The following is an 18,179-nucleotide window of genomic DNA, read 5'->3' as shown; positions in this document are numbered from 1 at the left end:
TGAACATTACGCCCCAAGCGAATAACGGATGAAGAATCCAAACATTAAAAAAGCAAACCAACCAACCCAACATCTCACAGTTAAAAAGCCTAACGCTTAAGACTAGAAATGCAGGAGGCCTAACGATTGCGAAGGTCTCCGGCCGAGGATGATGCGATGAAGGCCCCAGCGGCGGCCGGGCTGCTGCGCGGTCTAACGCGGCCGTCACCCCCACCCACGCCCACCCCCACCCCCAGCCCCGCCACGCTCTCTCCTTTTCTCGCTAACCCTGGGCTCCCCCGCCTCGGCCCGGAGGCCCCCTCCGGCCCCCGCCGTCCGGACACACCCTGACCCCGCCGCCCCCGCCCGGAGTCCCGCAGCCCCCGGGACCCCAGCCCCGGCCGCGCCCGCCCCGCCCCCGCCCCCGCCCCGCGGTCAGTGCGGCCGCGCTGGCGCCGCGCAGCAACCCCTCCGCGCGGTGTCTGCGGCTGCGCGCTGGCGGGGCCGAGGCCGCGGGGAGGGGGTCGCGCCGGGGGCCGGCGGAGCGCCAGTGGCGGCGGCGGTAGCGAGAGACGGAGCGAGCCCAGCGGCCGCGGGCAGAGGCGGAGGGAACGGAGGCAGCGGTCATGTCTCGCTACACGAGGCCCCCCAACACCTCCCTGTTCGTCAGGAACGTCGCGGACGCCACCAGGTGAGCGGCCGCGGCTGCAGGTGGGGGCGCGGGGGAGGGGCGGGTAACGGCCGTGGAGCGGGGCCAGGCCGGGCCGGTCCGCACGGAGCCGCCCCCGGGCGCGTGCGAGCCCCAGGGCTGCGCGGGGCCTGGGCGGGACTCGCGCCTCCGTGCCCCCGGCCCGCCCCGGCCTCGCACCGGCGCCGGCGCAGCGCAGGCCGCCCCTCTCCCGGTGGCCCGGGTCCCTCCCCGCCCCTCGCCGCGAGTGCTCTGGCTCCCGCGAGTGCCTGCGCTTCGGCCCCTTTGTCGCCGCCCTGCCCCAGTAAAACCGCGTGTCCAGCCCTCCGAGATGAAGAAGAATTGAGGGTGATGAGAACGTACTGTAAAATAATGCGTACCTTGGGCCTTACAATTTCCTTCCCCCCAGTTCTGATCTACTACAGATGGTGTTGGTTAAATGTTCTTTATGCAATTGTATTCAAAATACAAAAGATAACTTTAAGGAATGAGATCTGTACGTTTTTCTTTAAAGTTCTGAGTACAGTATTAATAACGGTTGGGTTGGACTTAACCTGGTTGATTCTGATGCTAAGTCCTCCCCGTCCCCCTTGAGAATTCTTTTTACATAGTGTCTAAACGTAGATCTTAAAGAATGACTTCTTCGTGTAGCACTTTCTTTCTCCTTTAATGCGGGGGGGGGGGTGCGACATTAGTAGACTTTTCATTTCACTGGGCTTACTTAATTTACTCCCCCCTCCAACCTTGCTAGGTGTGCAATATTATCTTGTACACAAGAGAAAGCTAAAGCTGAGTTTTAATGACTTACCTGGGGCTAGACAGGTACAAATATGTGGAGCTCTTGACTCCATAGTCATCTGAAGCATCATAATTTACCTTTAAGGATTAAATAAATATTACGTATTTTTTATTTGATTACCACAAATATACATGTCACAACTATAGACTGTTAGTTAATATATCTTAGTTAACATCTAAAAGATGCCTGTGTTTATATTTCTTCTTTCAACGTGTTTATAAATACATAGAAAACACGAGAAAAGGCCGGGCAGGCGCAGTGGCTCACGCCTGTAATCCTAGCACTCTGGGAGGCCTAAGTGGGTGGATCACTCGAGGTCAGGAGTTCAAGACCAGCCTGAGCAAGAGCGAGACCCCGTCTCTACTAAAAATAGAAAGAAATTATATGGACAACTAAAAATATATACAGAAAAAATTAGCCGGGCATGGTGGCACATGCCTGTAATCCCAGCTACTCGGGAGGCTGAGGCAGGAGGATTGCTTGAGCCCAGGAGTTTGAGGTTGCTGTGAGCGAGGCTGATGCCATGGCACTCTAGCCCGGGCAACGGAGTAAGACGCTGTCTCAAAAAAAAAAAAAAAGAAAAGAAAACACCAGCAAAATTTATGATTTAGGCAGGGTGAAAAAGAAAAATCCCATAGTTAAACAGACCACTTGAAAACTGAACAAGCTGAGAAAAGGAAGGAGGGAAGGAAGGGAGGGAGGGAAGGAAGGGAAAGAAATTGTAATGGTCACAGGGGCCAGCCACAGTAATATACATGAGTGAATTTGTCAGATTATAAGGCACAATAGCATGAGGTGGACTGTAGCAAATGGAAAAGGACACGTGCCATCTAAAGGGAGCAGCGTCTGCTACCAAGCTCCAGCTGATAGCTGCCATGCAGGCATTTGGGCTCCTTGTTGCCACATTTTCCTAATTTTCAAGAGAAGTCAGAAATCTAGATATTGTGTTTGTAAACTCAATTTTAAAATGCTAGCATTTATTAAGTTGAATCACATGAAATTCCCACTTTTATATATTTAACAGCTGTAAAATATTTCCTGTTTTCAATAATTTCATGTTTCCACACATTCTAAAAATGTTTAGACATTGTGCAAGCCAGACGGAACACATCTGCGGGTGATACCTAACCACTGATATAGGTAATCCACCACTGAGTAATTGAGACTGATAACTAAGATTTATTGATTTCCTTTTCCATTTTTCACCACTTTTTAGTGCTACTACTAGCAGGCAATCAAAATCTACAAGGTTATATTGTCTTAATGAAGTAATAATCACTAACATTTGTTAAATATTCATTATGCCAGGTGCTGTACTAAAAACTTTACGTATCTTATTAAATTTTCTCAATATTCCTGTAATATATGATCTTTATTAACCCCATTTTACAAATAAGAAACCAAGGTTTAGGTTAAGTATCTTACCCAAAATTGCATAGCTAGTGTGTGGTGTTATGAAAGTATAGGCCGGGCGCGGTGGCTCACGCCTGTAATCCTAGCACTCTGGGAGGCCGAGGCGGGTGGATGGCTCAAGGTCAGGAGTTCGAGACCAGCCTGAGCAAGAGTGAGACCCCGTCTCTACTAAAAATAGAAAGAAATTATATGGACAACTAAAATATATATATACAAAAAAAAAAATTAGCCGGGCATGGTGGCGCATGCCTGTAGTCCCAGCTACTCGGGAGGCTGAGGCAGTAGGATCGCTTAAGTCCAGGAGTTTGAGGTTGCTGTGAGCTAGACTGATGCCACGGCACTCACCCTAGCCTGGACAACAAAGTGAGACTCTGTCTCAAAAAAAAAAAAAAAAAGTATAATCATCACATGTAACCTGTATTAACAACCTTTTGGTACGAAGTGGTATGCAGCATAAGTTAACTAGCAATATGACACCTAGACACATTTTAAATTAGCTCTAACATTTAGTATGCTTATAAAGAAAATCATTGGGATAAAAATGTTAGAATAAATGTGGTATAAAATTATATATGTAGTGTGATTTCAGTTACAATCTTACATTGCTTAATGATGAAGATAAATTGAGAAATTTGTCATTAGGTGATTTTGTCATTGGGTAAATACGAATCTACCATGCGGTAAAACCTGCAGATTTAGCCTACATGGGATGGCCTATTGCTCCCAGGCTACAAACCTGTGCAGCGTGTTACTGTACTGAATAATGTAGGCAGTTGTAACATATTGTTAAGTATTTGTATATTAAAACATATGTAAACATACAAAAGGTACAGTAAAAATATGGTGTAAAAGATTTTTAAAAATGGTACACCTGTATAGTACAGCTTCATTATAATCTTATGGGACCATTGTCACATACGGGGTCCATCGTTGACAGAAATATTTGTTATGCAGCACTTGACTGTGTATTCAAAAATGAAAGAAAGTAAAAATATAGAAAATAAGTCTAGAAAGAAATTCATTTGGGTGGTAGGACTTGACTGATTGTCTTCTTTCCTATTTTCAAATATTTTTCAAATTTTATTGAATAAGGATGTTTTAAAGACAACTTTTCTTTAAAATGTTTCTTTGAGGTGGCCATTTTAATAGATACTGTAAAGCAGGAGACATTAAAAGACACTGTGAATTAGCCTAAAATTTGATGGAAATGAAATTGAGCACAGTAACTGAAGAAATTTTAAAAATAAGTTGTTAAATTTGTGTTATGTTTCTTTTCACTGGTGAAACAAGATGTACACTAGGAAAAATGTTAATACTTTTGCTTTTTTACTGTGTAGAGCTAGAATAATTTTTTTAAATGTCAAATGTAGTATACAATGGAACAAAGTAATGTCTAAATCTCAAATACAACATTCCCATTTTAATGCATATCTTACGTTGGGAAGGAACAATCAAGATACTAAACAGTCCTGTATTGGACTACTTAAGTAGCATTCTTCGGATGCAGTGTATTTGAGGCTGTATGTTTGACGGTGATGTAGAAAAAGCATTAAACAAAATTCAGCAACATTCATGATAAAAAGTCTCAACAAGAACTAGGAATAGAAGGGAACTTCTTCAGCCTAATATAGGGCATATATGAAAAACCTATAGCTAACATCATACTTAGTGGTAAAAGACTGTATATTTTCCCTCTAAGATCAGGAATAAGACAAGGATGCCTACTCTCATAATCTCCATTCAACATTTTGCAAGTCCTAACCAGTGCAAGAAAAAAAAAAGACAAAAATTGGAAAGGTAGAAGTAAAACTGGTCCCCATTCTTGGGTGACATGTTTACATAGAAGACACTAAGAAATTAACGACAACAAAACTACCATAACTAGTAATGATTTCAGTAAATTATCAGGATACAAGATAAATTTATGAAAACTTAATTTCTATATATGTAACAGCAAACAATTGAAAACAATGAGTTTTAAAAACAATTTCATTTATTGTTTTTCTTTTTTTTTTTGTCCCTCCTCCCCTCCACTTTTTTTTTAACTTCATTTATCATAGCATCAAAAAGCATACTAGGAATAAATGTAACAAAAAATGTGCAAAATCCTTTGCACTGAAAAGCTACAACATTGCCAAGAAAAAGTTTAAAAGAACTAAATAAATTTATAGATATACCATATTCATGGATTAGAAAACAAATTATTGTCATCAGTTCTCTCCCAAATCTATAGATTTGAGGCAATCCTGATCAAAGCCTTTTTTAAAAAAATGACAAGTTAATTTTAATTTATGTTGATATGCTGAGGATCTAGAACAGCCAAAATAATATTGAAAAAGGACACTGAAGCTGGAAAACGTAAACTTCCTGACTTCAAGACTTACTAAAAAGATACATTAATCAAAATGATGTGATATTAGCCTAAAAGTAGACTAATAGTTCAATAGAACAGGACAGAGTCCATAAATAACCCAAACTTACAGAGTGAATTGATTTTTGACAAAGGCAGCAAAGCAATCCAGTGGACAAAGGAAAGGCTTTTCAACATGTAGTACTGGAACACCTGGATATCTGTATAGGAAAAAAGTGAACTGCCTCACATCATAATTTGAGCTGGTACATTGATCAAAATGTAAAAAATCAAACTATAAAGCTTTCAGAAGAAACAGAATATCTTCGTTACCTGGGGATAAGCAAAGATTTCTTATAGGACAAAGCAGTTACCATAAAAGAAAAAAAATATTGGTAAATTAGATTTCACCAAAATTAAAATTTCAAGCCACAGACTGGGAGAAAATACTCACAAAACGTATGTGACAAACGACTTGTTTCCAGAACTTTCACAACTCAACAATAAAAAGACAAATATTATTATTAAAAATGAGCAAAAATCTCAAACACTTCACAAAGAAAAAAATATAATCATCCTTTGGTGTTCATGGATGTCCCCCAGGGATACCAAAATCTGCAGATGCTCAAGTTCTTGATATAAAATGGCATAGTACTTACATATAACCTATGCACATCCTCCTGTATACTTTAAATCATGTCTAGATTACTTACAATATTTAACACAATGTAAATGGTGTGTAAATTATTGTCATACTGTATATTTTATTTGTATTGTATTTTTTAAATCGGTTTCTAACAACATTTTCTTTTCTTTTTTTTTTTTTTTTTTTGAGACAGAGTCTCACTCTGTTGCCCAGGCTAGAGTGAGTGCCATGGCGTCAGCCTAGCTCACAGCAACCTCAAACTCCTGGGCTCAAGCGATCCTCCTGTCTCAGCCTCCCGAGTAGCTGGGACTACAGGCATGCACCACCATGCCCGGCTAGTTTTTTCTATATGTATTTTTAGCTGTCCATATAATTTTCTATTTTTTTAGTAGAGATGGGGGTCTCACTCTTGCTCAGGCTGGTCTTGAACTCCTGACCTCAAGCGATCCGCCCACCTCGGCCTCCCAGAGTGCTAGGATTACAGGCGTGAGCCACCGCGCCCGGCCTCTAACAACATTTTCTATCTGTGATTAGTTGAATCCTAGAATGCTGAACCTTAGGATTTGGAGGGCCTACTGTATACAATGGCCAGTTAGCACATGAAAAAGTGCTCAATATCATTTGTCATTAGGGAAATGCACTTTAAAACCACAATGAGATCCCACTTAGCATCCACTTGAATGGCTAAAATTAAAAAGACTGACAATACCAAGTGCTAACAAAGATTGTCACCACATGGAACTCTTACACTTTACTGATGGGGATATTGAATGGTACAACCAGTATTGAACAGTATAATCACTTTGTAGAAGTGCTTGGCAGTTGTATAAAAGTAAATTATATACATCCTCTTTGATCCAGCCATTCCTCTCCTAGGTGTTTAAATGAGATAAATGGCCTATAAGTATGAAAAGATATTGCAACACATTGGTCATTAAATAAATTAAAATTAAAACTACATTTACTTCATATCCTTCAGAATGACAGGGATTGAAAGATGTTAATGAGGAGGTGGGGTAGTGGGAATTCTCATGCATGTTTTGGGAAGTGTATGTTGGTTTGGCCACTTTGGAGAACATGTAGTGAAGCTGAAGATAGGCATATCCTCCAGCCCGCCGATTCCTTTGCTAGTATGATAATACATCCCAGAGAGCTCTAGCAGAGCTCTAGGAAGAACATGTACCATAATGTGCACTGCAGCATAGTTTGCAATTTAAACAAAAATTTTAAAAAAGGAAACATCTTAAATGTTCATCCACAGAAAAATGGATGAATAAACTGTGGTTTGTTTATAAAAATATCATGCAGAGTTAAAATGAGTGAACTAGAGCTACATGGAGAAATCTAAAGGGGGAATGGCAAGATAGAAATAATCCGGTACCATTTATGCAAAATTTGTAAAACACCTTTTTGTGTATATATGCATTTGCAGTAAAAATGTAAGTGTGTAGGAAAATGATGAACACCGATGATTATTTTTTTTCTTTTTTTTAATTTAACAGAGATTGAACCAATGATTAAAGTAGAAGGCTATAATGTCTCATTTCTAAAAAATACTGAAAATTATGGCAAATATGGCAAGTATTGAGATAAAATAAATCTTGTTGGTGGATGCATAGGAGTTTATTTTACTATTCTCTATAGTCTTCTGAATGTTGAAGTAGATTACACCAAAAGTGCCAAAATAAATGAAAACAAAACAACAGCTAAGGGATTGGAGATACTGAATGGGAACCAGCTCTTTTGAGAAGATCTGTTCCTTCACACTCCCATCACCCTTGGCTTCCAGGACTCCAAGCCTCTGTTACGCATATTGCTCCAGCCTCCTTCTTTATATTATCTAGGATCCCTTTTCTCTTAGCTGCCACAATTTGGTTGATGGGATTAGTTGGCTCAGAAGACATTCATTTGAATTCTAGCTTTGCTACTGGCTGTGTATACCTCTGGGCAGGGTAACTTTTCTACCCTCAGTCTCCTTAACTCTTAAATGGTAACAGTAATGTGTTCTTCACTCACTGAGAGGCAAATATATATTGAGTGCTTACTGTGTACCCAGCAGCTACACTAGATACAGAGATATGCTGCTGAAAATACCTGCTTTAGCAGTGATTCTCAGTCTTTAGTCTTGCCTATGAAACCCTTAAACAATGAAACCTAATTGAGCTTTACTCTGGGAAACAATTAGATCCAGAGTTAATGTATCAGGCTAGGGTGTCTGTTTCTGTAACATCCCATTCAAAGATGATTCTAATATTAGGAATGGCTGAGAATCTTTACCTCATAGTCTGTGTTCTGTGGGAGCAGGAATTGTGTTTTTCTTGTTCCTCACCATATCCCTAGGGCCTGGCACATAGTTGGTACTCAATAAGTACTTGTTGAATGAATAAGTGAAAGAAAAAAGACATTGTCTCTGTCCTTTAAAACTAAAACTCTGTCAAGGAAGGCAAACATGTTATAATGAGTATTAAATGAAATAAAGTATGTCATAATATTGACTATGCTGCCTGGCATACAGTGGGTGCTTAGTGAATGTCAGTTGAATCTTTACATAATAATTCCTAAATTCTCATGCCTTAATCACTGACTTCTAGTCTTGAGAAAAAATAAAGTGAATGTAATTTGTATAATCACAATTTTCAGTTGCTTATAGAACTCGTGGATGTTCCACCATCACCTGAAATTCTAAACCTGAAAGGTGCTTCTTTTGCTTCTCTTCTCCCTCCCCTCTCTTTTCTAAGTTTTGTCACCGACACTTTCTTCCATTTGCCTAAGAAGCTTTGCAGTCAGTCATCTTTGAGTCTTTTCTCTGTACACTATGTTTTGAAGTACTGTGTTCTTATTTCTCTTGAGCCACATTTTATGCTCACAGATTGATGCTGACTCCCTGAGGTTTCTCCAAGAGGCAGTGTGGCATAGTGGTTAAGAATACAGACTAATGTCAGACTGTGGAAGTTTGGTTCCAGCTCTGTCTCTTGCTGGCTCAGTGACCTTAGAAGGGTTAATCTATCTGTGTCCTCATCTGTAGACAACCATAAGGTTATTGTAAGAATTAAGTGGTCTTAAGATGAACAGTGTAATATAACAGAGTAACAACATATATATTATTATATGTCATAATAATATATAAATGTACTATAACTGCTTTACTGCTAAATATTTTGTCTCTTCATTTAAATTGTAGCTCCATGAAGGCAAATATGCTGTATATATTTTTTAGCAGTGGTATTTCCTCTGCAGTACCCATCATAGTAGAAGGCATACAACAGGCTTAAAATAACTGTCAGATTTGAAAATACTATAGTTATTTTGCTTTATGTTTAATAGGAAAACTTCCATTTTTTTTTAAAGCCTAAGAAATAATTCTAGGACTTCTTTAGAATTTAATTCTTGCTATCTGAAAACAAGATTAAAATAAACATAAAATTATAATGAGGCAAATAAATGTGTTCTTAATGAAACAGTTAATTATTAAGTCTTGTAATGTAATAACTTTCAGAGGTAGATGTGGTGGGTCAGTGTTTCTGGAAATTGACTACCATGACAACCCCTGGAGTACTTGCAAAAATGCAGATTTCCAGTCCCTAATCCAGACTTCTGGAATCAGAATCTCCAAGAGAGAAGCTTGAGACTGTTTTTTTCTTCTCTTTCTTTCAAATCCTTGGGTGATTCTTATGAGAGACGATTTTAGATAATTCTGATCTAGATAGTGTTCTTTCTTTTGAAGGTTTCAACTGGATTTCTGTAGGCAAAATATTTTAATCTAGCTATTCATATTTCTTTGCCCTATTTCTAAAACACTTCAGGCCTGAGGACTTGCGCCGTGAATTTGGTCGATATGGCCCTATAGTAGACGTTTACATTCCACTTGACTTCTACACTCGCCGCCCAAGAGGATTTGCTTATGTTCAATATCCTTTATTTTACTGTGTGCGTGTGAATATACTACATACATGTGCTTATACATATGTGTTCAGGAGCATATGTTATGAGATTAATATTGCCTAATTAAATGTGTTTATTTTTTTATCTCAGAAAATCTAAAGCAGTCCACAGTAGCTGGCAAGCGCCCCCCAGTTTGAACCAACTTGTTAGCTAGAATCCAAGCATAAACCGAGACAAAAGGCACCTAAAGTTCAAGCATCAAGGAGTAAAGAGGGAGGGTGGACACAGATATAAAGACCTGGAAGAGGGGAAGTCTTTATCAAGCAAAAGACAAAGCCAACACCAGGTTGAGACTTCGGCTTTCCTACATTTACTCAGAGTTCCAGAGTCAAAGCCAAGTCTGATTTTGTTGGTTCTGCGTCTCTTATAAAGTCCATCTTGCAAGCCTTACAGAGTAAAGGTCAAGGTTCAAGATCAAGTGACATTGAGGTAATTGCCAAAGTCTCATGTTGAATTACATTTCTTGAGCTTTTTCTGTTTGCTATTTTTTAAAAAATTAAACCAGAGAACAGCCTCCTAATATAATAGCTATTTAATCATTTTTATATAGCCAATTTCCATTATAGTTAGGTTTGATATGATTGATACAGATAAGAAGTTTAGTAGGGTATACAAACCAGTATATGTAATGCCAGATGTTTACAGATTGCTTTTATGTTCCGTTTATACTTACATCCCAAGTAGTAAAAACAAAGGAATGTTTAAAGTGGTACGTTCAAAGGTAGATATTTTTAAAGGACAAAATCAGTTTTTGTTTTAACTCACTTGTATATGTATAATTTTGTTTACTATAAGTAATTTGTCCTAAATGTCATAATTAAAAAGCCTTTTAATGAAAAAAGTAATTTTAATTTCAGAATAAAGGCTCCTGCATGCTGATATTCAGTGAAAAACCTGATGGATCCTTTCTGAAAGAAGGGAGTGAGTCCTAAACAATTCACTTTATTATTTTTTTCTTGTAATTCAAAGTTACAGATAAAGAATTCACCCTATTATGCTAGCCAATTTTGGACTTTTTTTCCCTGCAACATGTTTCAAATTATACATGCATACTGCAACTACATATTATATTACATACATTATAAAGGTACAGTTACACATTTTTGTTCGTTTTGTTTTGTTTCCTAACCACTAGACTATCAGGGATGTTCTTTTTATTTTTAGAGTCACTCTTCTAAATCATAATGGCACATTTGTTTTCATAATAAAAAGTAAAAGATTTTTTCTGATTATTCATATTATAGATGTGAGTTTAATAACTTGAACTTTTTTCCTGTGAATTTCATTTCACATGTAAATAATACCTCAAAAATATTTTTACTTGATATCTGATGTTCAAAGTGTCCTTAACAGCTAGTCATATTTGAAGATGTTCGAGATGCTGAAGATGCTCTTTATAACCTCAATAGAAAGTGGGTATGTGGCCGTCAAATTGAAATACAGTTTGCACAAGGTGATCGCAAAAGTAAGTGTGACTAAACATTAGATCTTGTTTATTCAGCAGAATGAGTTTCAGCGATGGCAGATTTTTTTATGTAAAATTCTTTCTGAAAATGATACTAGTTAAGTGGCTGTTACTGCAGTTTTCAGGTAATGAATTATGTTATAAGTCTTGTTCTTTATATTCTAGCACCAGGCCAAATGAAATCAAAAGAACGTCATCCTTGTTCTCCAAGTGATCATAGGAGATCAAGAAGCCCCAGCCAAAGAAGAACTCGAAGTAGGAGTTCTTCATGGGGAAGAAACAGGAGGCGTTCTGATAGCCTTAAAGAGTGAGTACAAAAAAACAAGAGGATTGAAAACTTCATTTTCTACTTTTTCTAGAAAACATTTTTAAGAGTTTGTCAAAACAGGCCACTTGAATCATTTTGTTTTACATACATAAACAATCAACTTTTGTAGGAAAAAATGCTCTTCTCTATTTATCATGTATTGTTGCTTAACTTGGGTTTATTGGATACCTTCCAGTGTATTTATTTCATGACAGACTTAACTTTAACTTTTTAAATGGGAAGATAATATATACCAAAGAAAAGGCAAAATATACAAATATATATACTCAGTAAACAAGGTGAATAATTTTAGGTGAATTTTCTTAAATGAGCCCAACAGTTTGGAATCTTGAGTTCTAAAAGTGATTAAGGGCTGGCCTGGTGGCTCATGCCTGTAATCCTAGCACTCTGGGAGGCCGAGGTGGGAGGATCGTTTGAGCTCGGGAGTTTGAGACCAGCCTGAGCAAGAGCAAGACCTCGTCTCTACTAAAAATAGAAAGAAATTATCTGGCCAACTAAAAATATATATAGAAAAAATTAGCTGGGCATGGTGGCACATGCCTGTAGTCCCAGCTACTTGGGAGGCTGAGGCAGAAGGATTGCTTGAGCCCAGGAGTTTGAGGTTGCTGTGAGCTAGGCTGATGCCACGGCACTCTAGCCTGGGCAACAGAGTAAGACTCTGTCTCAAAAAAATAAATAAATAAAAAAAATAAATTCCAAGTATGGCAGTTTTGAAGAAGACATAAAAATAGTATTTTGAGGGGAGAAGAGATATTTGTAAGTTATCTGTTTTGCTAGCCAGTGGTTTGTTTCTGTTAGAATAATAGCAAATCACAGGGGAAACTAAATGGTGAAGCTATTGAAATAACAACCGATATTGTATTGGCCTGCCTAAATTCTTAAACAGTTATAATATTTATCTTGAGTTTTAATGCTGTCATTTTTTCATAGGCATGTAGAATTTTAAGTTGGATTCTGTTCATTCTTTTTTTTTTTTTTTTTTTTTTTTGAGACAGAGTCTCACTCTGTTGCCCAGGCTAGAGTGAGTGCCGTGGCGTCAGCCTAGCTCACAGCATCTGTTCATTCTTAAAGAATGATCTTAGAGAACAATCGGCATTTACAACAGTACACTCACCCTCTGAATAATAAAAGGGTTGGCTTCCTGGACCACATGTAGCTAGATAGGCCCACATAGCTTCAAATCAAAGCTGGTCATCAGTACTGTTTACTTTCACTCATGGCCCCTCAATTCATCAACTCCCAGATCCTAATAAAAAGTCTAACATACAGTATGCATTCCAGAGCTAAAAAGAGAGAATCATTACTGTAAGCAAGTCTCTAGTTCTAAAAACAAGACTGTGAAGTGGCCTGGGTCCTATTCCTCCAGCCAGGTGGAAGAGAAGTATAAGAGAGAACCATATCTAAGTTCTATGACTTCTTCATACCCCAAAATCCGGATTGCTGTAACATGTGGCCTGGTCAGAGCCCTCAAATCTTACATGTCAGATAAGTACCTTTCCTCTGATATGAACCTGTCCTTGGGTAGGCGTGAAGGTGGGAAAGCTTTAAGTTTCTTTTATAAGCCAAGAGAACCCAGGTCAGGATTGGACCATTATCAAGATTGGTGAAGAACTATTTATAAATAGCCATACTATATTTTGGAAACTGATCCTTTTTATTATCCTTTCTCTGGTAGAGTAACAATATAAACCTCCCTTGCATCTTATGGAGAATGATTCAGTTTGTCCTATGGCCAAGGAAAGCCATTTTTCCATTGATTGGCTATTTGAGATTTAGATTATGACATACAGTTTCTACACTCAAATACGAAGTTATATTTATAGAACTTAAAACATGGTAAGAGCAAATTAATATGTACATTTTTAAAATTTACATGCTTTATGTACAGGAAAGCAACACTAATACCAATTACACTGTTTCTGGCTTCACAGAGGATCTGAATATTGTACGGGAGTGATGTTCAACAGTTCAAATTAATGTGAATTTTATTTCTATCTATCTATATACACATATATAGCTTGAATACCCCTTTTCCAAAATGCTTGGAGTCAGAAGTGTTTTAGATTTTATATTTTTCAGATTTTGGAATATTTGCTTATACATAACGAGGTATCTTGGGGGTGGGACCCAAGTTTAAACATGAAATTCATTTATGTTTCATATACACCTTATACTCATAGCCTGAAGGTAATTTTATATAATATTTTAAATAATTTCATGCAGTGGAAGACAGTTTTGACGGCAACTCGTCACATAAAGTCAGGTGTGGATTTTTCCACTTGTGGTGTCAGCACCCAGAAAGTTTCAGATTTTCAGATTAGGGATGCTCAACCTGTACATAGTTTAGCCTAAGTTTAAAATGATGTGGGTAGGCTGGGCATGGTGGCTCATGCCTATAATCCTAGCACTCTGGGAGGCCGAGGTGGGACGATTGCTCAAGATCAGGAGTTTGAGACCAGCCTGAGCAAGAGTCAGACCGTGTCTCTACTAAAAATAGAAAGAAATTAGCTGGACAACTAAAAAATATGTAGAAAAAATTAGCTGGGCATGGTGGCACATGCCTGTAGTCCCAGCTACTCGGGAGGCTGAGGCAGAAGGATTGCTTGAGCCCAGGAGTTTGAGGTTGCTGTGAGCTAGGTTGATGCCAAGGCACTCTAGCCCAGGCAACAGAGTGAGACTCTGTCTCAAAAAACAAAACAAAACCAAAAAAATGATGTGGGTAGAATATATAAAATGAATGATTTAATCTATAAATGAAAGATCAATGTAGATGTCATATTGTACCTAAGCAGCAGTATCCTAAATTACTGAATAGTAATTCACTGGCCTTGATGAAAAAGATGTGGTTTGTAAAGGAAAAAAGAAAAGAAGTTATCCATTGGATTCATTAAGAATTTAATTTGTTTCCAGCTCTTCCAAATTAGAGTTGCAGTCCCTAACCCCCAGGCCTCGGCCCATTACCAGTCCGTGCGTGTTAGGAAATGGACAGAGCATCACTGCCTGAGCTCTGCAGCACACACACCCCACCCACAACAGCCCACCCCCCCATCCCCAGTCCGTGGAAAAATTATCTCCCATGAAACTGGTCCCTAGTACCAAAAAGGTTGGGGACCACTGCTTAGAGCCTTAGTTGACCATTTTTTTCTCCTGATTAATCTAAATAAGGTGTATATTCACATTGCTGTGCCTTCTAGTGAAAGTAAAGTAAATACTTGGCTGGAAACAAAAAACAAAAAAAGGGGTTATCAATTGTTTCAAATCATCATGGAGTATCAGGGATAGAAAGGACCACATCTTTCAAGACAGTGCTGTTCTGCTTTGTACCGGTTCAAAAGACCATTGCTTATCCTCCCTGAGCCAGGTTTTTGTCATTTTAAAAGTTGTATTATAGAGAATGTAAATCTTACCTAGCTCTCAAAGTATTCATAAGGATCAGATTTTTGGTGGGTGGATGTGTGTTTGTATGTATGTGTATGGATCAGAATACATATAAACCTAACATATACTGTGTATATATGGTACATGTGGTATTACCTTGGACTAAAAAGAGTTGTCTTACTTTGCCTTCAGTGGATATAGGAAAAAAACTAGTTTGTTGTTGGCACTAGACTATGAATTCTTTGAGGGACGAGGACTTTTGCCTTATTCATGCTTGTATCCCTAGCACTTAGCAGTAGTTGCTAGCCATATTAGGTATTCTATAAATCTTTGTTGACTTTATGTCAGTGTGTATATAAGAACCCTAAATGTTCCTGAAGAATGTTAAAATTGCCCCTCAGCCTCCTTTTCTTATGTTAGGATTTTTTTCAAGGACATTTTCCCCATTTTGTTTTCTACAACAATCTACAACATGAATGAAATTTAATAATTTCTAAAAGACTATGCATTTATTCCAGAATATATTCTACATCAGTATATTTACACTTTCCAGTGTTCTTTATTCTTTCCTCTAGTTCAGTGTTAATATCTAAAATCATTTTCTTTCAATCTACAGAATATTCACTATTTCTTTTTTTTGTTTGTTTTAGAGACAGGGTCTCACTCTGTCACCCAAGCTAGAGTGCAGTGGCACAGTCATAGCTCACTACATCCTTGAACTCCTGGGCTCAAGCAATCCTCTTGCCTCGGACTCCAGAGTAGCTGGGACTACAAGCACCTGCCACCCCACCCAGCTAATTTTTTTATTTTTTGTAGATGTGGATCTCACTGTATGGCCCAGGCTGGTCTTGAACTCCTGGGTTCAAGCAATCCTCCTGCCTTGGCCTCCCAAAGTGTTAGGATTACATGTGTGAGCCACCAGGCCCAGTCTAAAATCTTCAGTATTTCTTTTTTCTTTTTTTTAGACAGGGTCTCTTTCTTTTACCTGGGCTAGAATTCAGTGGCATCATCATAGCTCACTGCAACTTCAAACTCCTGGGCTCAAGTGATCCTCCTGCCTCAGCCTCCTGAGTAGCAGGGAGGACTACAGGCGCATGCCACCATGCCCTGCTAATTTTTCTTATCTTTTTTTTTTTTTTTTTTGGTAGAGACAGGGTCTCACTATTGCCCAGGCTGTATTTAGTATTTCTTACCGTATGCCTTTGCTGACAGTGAATTCTCTCAGTTTTGTTTGATTGAAAAATCTTTCTTTTATATTCATTTATGATAGATATTTTTTGCTGGGGATAGAATTCTATGTTTGCAGGTATATTTTTCTTTCTTCTTTTTTTTTTTTTTTTTGAGATAGAGTCTCACTCTGTTGCCCGGGCTAGAGTGCTATGGCGTCAGCCTAGCTCACAGCAACCTCAAACTCCTGGGCTTAAGCAATCCTTCTGCCTCAGCCTCCCGAGTAGTTGGGACTACAGGCATGCACCACCATACCCGGCTAATTTTTTTCTATATATATTTTTTAGTTGTCCAGCTAATTTCTTTCTATTTTTAGTAGAGACAGGGTCTCACTCTTGCTCAGGCTGGTCTCGAACTCCTGACCTTGAGCAATCCTCCCACCTTGGCCTCCCAGAGTGCTAGGATTACAGGCGTGAGCCACCACACCCAGCTGATACTTATATTTGAACTAAAAGCATGCATAATAAAATTAGAACTATTTCTTTTAGCTTATCTAGTAACAACATAACTAATGTTATGTAAAGCATATAAGTTCCTGAAAGTGTTGTTTCCTGATCTCTTGTTCTGTATGAAATATATGCTCTAACATTGTGAATGTTTGCAGGTCTCGACACAGGCGATTTTCTTATAGCCAGTCTAAATCTCGTTCCAAATCACTACCAAGGCGGTCTACCTCAGCAAGGCAGTCAAGAACTCCAAGAAGGAATTCTGGTTCTAGAGGACGGTCAAGGTCCAAATCCTTACAAAAGAGATCCAAGTCAATAGGAAAATCACAATCAAGTTCACCTCAAAAGCAGACTAGCTCAGGAACAAAATCAAGATCACATGGAAGACATTCTGACTCCATAGCAAGATCCCCATGTAAATCTCCCAAAGGGTATACCAATTCTGAAAGTAAAGCACAATCGGCAAAACAGTCTCATTTTCGGTCACATTCCAGATCTCGGAGTTACCGTCATAAAAACAGTTGGTGAACAGCAACAGAAGAGCCCTACGTAGTCTTTAATAATAAGTTATTAAACCTCTCATTATGTTAAATAAAAATTCTTCAAGGTTTACAGAAAATGTGAATTGATATTAGTTACTTTGGGCATGTGGAAGAAATAAATGTCTCTAGCTTTGGATTAATCAAGATTTGGTCTCAAGGGCCCACACCACAAATTATGAAATGTCTAATATCACCATTTTGTGGACCATTTTTTGTTTACATTGTGGTAGGAGGGTGCTTTTCAAAGGAAATGGGTAAAATGGCACTAATTTTAAAAATTCTACTTGGATATTAATTATTAGTAAAATTAATATTAACTTTTACGAAAATATTTTGACTTTAAAGCACTTTCATGTAAAAAGTAATTACGACTGTATAATTGCATAGTGCAGAGTTAAACTGTTTGACACCTATGTCTCCTTTGTGTCTTGTATTTAAACTTGAGCCAATTCCTGGTGGACATTAGTTCATATTACAAATTTCTGACATCCTGAAAAGAATTTATATAGAGATCAAACATTCAAAAGATACATTCTCTACTGAGCTCAAAGTTTATATTTTTATTGGGTAGAACAATATAGGTAAGTTGACATAAAATTGCATCCTATACCATGTCCACTTTACAAAGTCAAAATATTTGAGAAATACCGGATTTTGAATGGTTTGAGACTGCTTCTCTAAAAATTATGATGTGCAACACTCACAATCCAAAAATATTCATAATAAGCCTTACCATTTGAAAAGTGAAACATTTTATATAAAGTCATATTTTATACCATTATTTCTACATACCTACTTTTCATCTGCTGCTTAATTTTTTATTTTTAGAGTTCTAGCTCACCTTTAAATTATATAGAATAATTCTTATTATTTTTTAAAGTGTTTAGTACCTGTATTAAGATACTCAAGACTACATCGTCAAAAAGCAACTTTGCTGTATTTAAATTTTACATTACACTGCCCTTCATTTTTTAAA

At 38.2% G+C, this 18,179-nt stretch overlaps 1 protein-coding gene across 1 annotated transcript; it reads left to right on the top strand.

The window, feature by feature from the left end:
* The first annotated feature begins 605 nt into the window (after nucleotides 1–605).
* Nucleotides 606–17,189, top strand: SRSF12 (serine and arginine rich splicing factor 12). Its single transcript, XM_069488431.1, has 5 exons — nucleotides 606–670; nucleotides 9,679–9,800; nucleotides 11,175–11,282; nucleotides 11,448–11,589; nucleotides 16,820–17,189. The coding sequence occupies exons 1-5, from the start codon at nucleotides 606–608 to the stop codon at nucleotides 17,187–17,189; spliced, it is 807 nt and encodes a 268-aa protein (XP_069344532.1).
* The last annotated feature ends 990 nt before the right edge of the window (nucleotides 17,190–18,179 follow it).

The sequence above is a fragment of the Eulemur rufifrons genome, chromosome 15, assembly GCF_041146395.1.
Source record: "Eulemur rufifrons isolate Redbay chromosome 15, OSU_ERuf_1, whole genome shotgun sequence".
NCBI lineage: Eukaryota > Metazoa > Chordata > Mammalia > Primates > Lemuridae > Eulemur > Eulemur rufifrons.
This window is presented reverse-complemented; position numbering and strand designations above follow the sequence as displayed.